Source organism: Echinococcus granulosus (genome assembly GCF_000524195.1).
Source record: "Echinococcus granulosus chromosome Unknown EG_S00120, whole genome shotgun sequence".
In the NCBI taxonomy this organism is placed as follows: Eukaryota; Metazoa; Platyhelminthes; class Cestoda; order Cyclophyllidea; family Taeniidae; genus Echinococcus; species Echinococcus granulosus.
The window spans coordinates 61030-63621 of record NW_020170500.1 but is presented as its reverse complement, the minus strand read 5'-3'; the positions used below and the strand labels follow the sequence as shown (position 1 = coordinate 63621).

The 2592-nt window shown below is 42.5% G+C and overlaps 1 protein-coding gene across 1 annotated transcript; it reads right to left on the bottom strand. All coding sequences in view use genetic code 11, as the record gives it.

Moving 5' to 3' along the window:
- Window positions 1-793: 793 nt before the first annotated feature.
- EGR_08803 (hypothetical protein) lies at window positions 794-2414 on the bottom strand (the record flags this gene model as incomplete). The annotated part of the gene is made up of 2 exons (XM_024498052.1): window positions 794-898; window positions 2334-2414. The coding sequence occupies 2 exons, from the start codon at window positions 2412-2414 to the stop codon at window positions 794-796; spliced, it is 186 nt and encodes a 61-aa protein (XP_024347524.1).
- Between the last annotated feature and the right edge of the window lie 178 nt (window positions 2415-2592).

Sequence of the window (2592 nt, the reverse complement as noted above, 5' to 3'; positions counted from 1 at the left end):
GGCTCTGAATAGCCGACTTTGTGAAGAAGATATTGAAAGGAGGAGAGGGAAGTGGCTGATGCCTAATTTGATGCTCCAGTCCATTCAGAATGGATGATAGAAATGCCAATTGAGTTCACATCACTTTTACAGATGTAAAATATCAAAAAGTAAGGTATGTTGCTTCTCTGTACGGCGATAATTTGAAGGAAACAAAACTGATAAGTGAACAGCCTTCAAGCATGCATTGAAAACAACGAGTAGGATTTGAGGGGACTCAACTTGAAGACCGATACAAATTGCAAGGTGGTCCACCAGTAAACTTGTATTAGTTGCAATTAAGTGATTCTTCTGCAACGTTCTACCATGTGTGAGCTAAAGTACCTTTCTCTATAAATGGACACATCATAAATCAGGAGCAAATCAGACTACCAAACACAGCCACCTTGTGGTTTACGTAGCCATTTTCAGCACATTTACACTCACTTGTATTCAGCACCTGCAGCTGGAATGGCCGAAGCACTGCCCACTGGCTGATTGACGCATTGCAAAACTATTTAGCCCCCTAACGTCAATTTTTATCGCCGAATGACACTACCTCTTTTCCAAAATCTTTAAATCACCTATCGCTTTAACTCCAAATGATTGCATTTGTGTCCCTCTCTTGCTGTTTGTGTATGTGCATGCATAGCAACCAAAAGCATCTGATTTGTGAAAATTTCCCCTGCAAAAACATTCCTTAAATAGATTTTATAGCTTTCTGTCTATTTTACAACTTCTTGGCAAAGTAGAAGCCTTCCCTCAATGTTCCTAGCTATTTAGGCAGATAGGATGTTGAGAAAGGAGTTAGCGAAATAAGGTGGAGTCTGGGCCAGATGCCACCGAATTCCTTCTCACGAAGAACATCCTTGGATCGGTCCTATGGAGAAATTGCGCATTATTCGGTGCCAGGGAAGAAGTCAGCTGGCCACCCGAATTCACCCAACTTGCCAATCAAAATGCCCACTCGCCTTTGGCTTCTGTATACCCTGCCGTTAATAAGGCAAGCCTAAATATGTGAATTAAAAATAAGCCCTAATTCTTTACACGGCCCTGTCGTTTTCTCAGTAAATTTATCAGTCAGTCAATCGCCTCCTGTCTATGGATGCGCTGCAGATGATGTAGGTATTAAAAAATTGTCGCCCAGCTACTCACGACACTTCCAAATCATGTGTTGATAGGTTGCTCACCTGTCTAGGCAATGCGTTCCGCCAATTTCGTCTCTCGAAATGAAGCAACTCAATTGTCTCACTGACGTTCTGTCGCCTTTAAATGCAGCTAACACGACTTTGCATAAAGCCATGTCCTTATCACATCCTATTTGACATATGTTTTGCAGTTTGTGAATCAGAGGTGATGATGAGATTGCAAAAAGTACACATCGGCGTATATTTATGCCTTATCGAGCCCACAGGTGGAGGTAGTATTGTCAATGCTGTCAATTCACCAACACAGAATTTTGAGAGGCTACACAATTCCCGTCTCCGCGAATTTGATCAAGTGGTACACAGTTTGATTTCCCTTTCCAAATATTTCATTTGCTCTAAAGAGGCATTGCTTCCACAAAATATACTTGGATTTTGGCAGAGTGTATGAATGGGCTGATCGAATAGCTGGTATCCTCAGTACATAGAATCTGCTCGACTGATTTCCTACCGTGAGAATAAAAAAGCCAGACTGCCTGTTTCCTCTCAGTCACGTTGCATTACTTTCAAAAACGGAGGAGAAAACTCAATTTATTAAAGCTAGGAGGCTAAATTGTGCGCTACCTTTGGGGCGAATTGATGTTTGTAGACTTTGCTCCACCTCTCTCCTCATTTTGGGATTTGACTGTCTGTAATCTAAACAACAAAAATTCATTCTTCTTTTTCCTTGAAAATGCATTAAGGTGATATATTCTGAAGGCCAAGTGCAAAATGAGTTCAAATGCATGTGTCAATAATTAAAAGTGAATCGAAATTCCTATTCCTCAACGTAGAAGCTCTTTTGAAGGAAAAGAGAATAAGTAGGGATTTGATTATTCGTTTTTACTTTCTGTAATGCATACACAAAACGATGTGAGTGATATCCATTCTCCCTCCTCCGCCACATCCTTTACAATCCTTCCTAATTTTATTGCCACTTTTCGCTCTTCGCCTCGCTGACACACCGAACCTGATGCAGATGCACACAACCCCTGGCAAAACAAAGACAGCTGCGTGATCTTGACCCCCTCTTGCGGTGAGTGTGGCATGGACTGGCAGCACCTTCGGCCAAAGCCTTAACCACCCGACGTAGTGCAGGTGGGCTGGCGAACGTAATATATCTCTCCTCACGCGCGTCCCCCTCCCACACTGGAGGATAAGGGCTTTGGTCCTACTTGGTACATTTTGATCATCCTTGCCAAAGGGAAACATGTCTCCCCACTTGGTGTTTTACCCAGTCGTATCCACCAATGAATAAGTTGGTGGGCCCTAAATGGCGGTTTCTTGTTAACCACATCATTCATTTCGTTACTAAATGACAAGTAATGAGGTCGTTGCCTCTGTAGCATTCTTCTTTGCCATACGCCTAAAAATCCCGGTTGCCACCTAT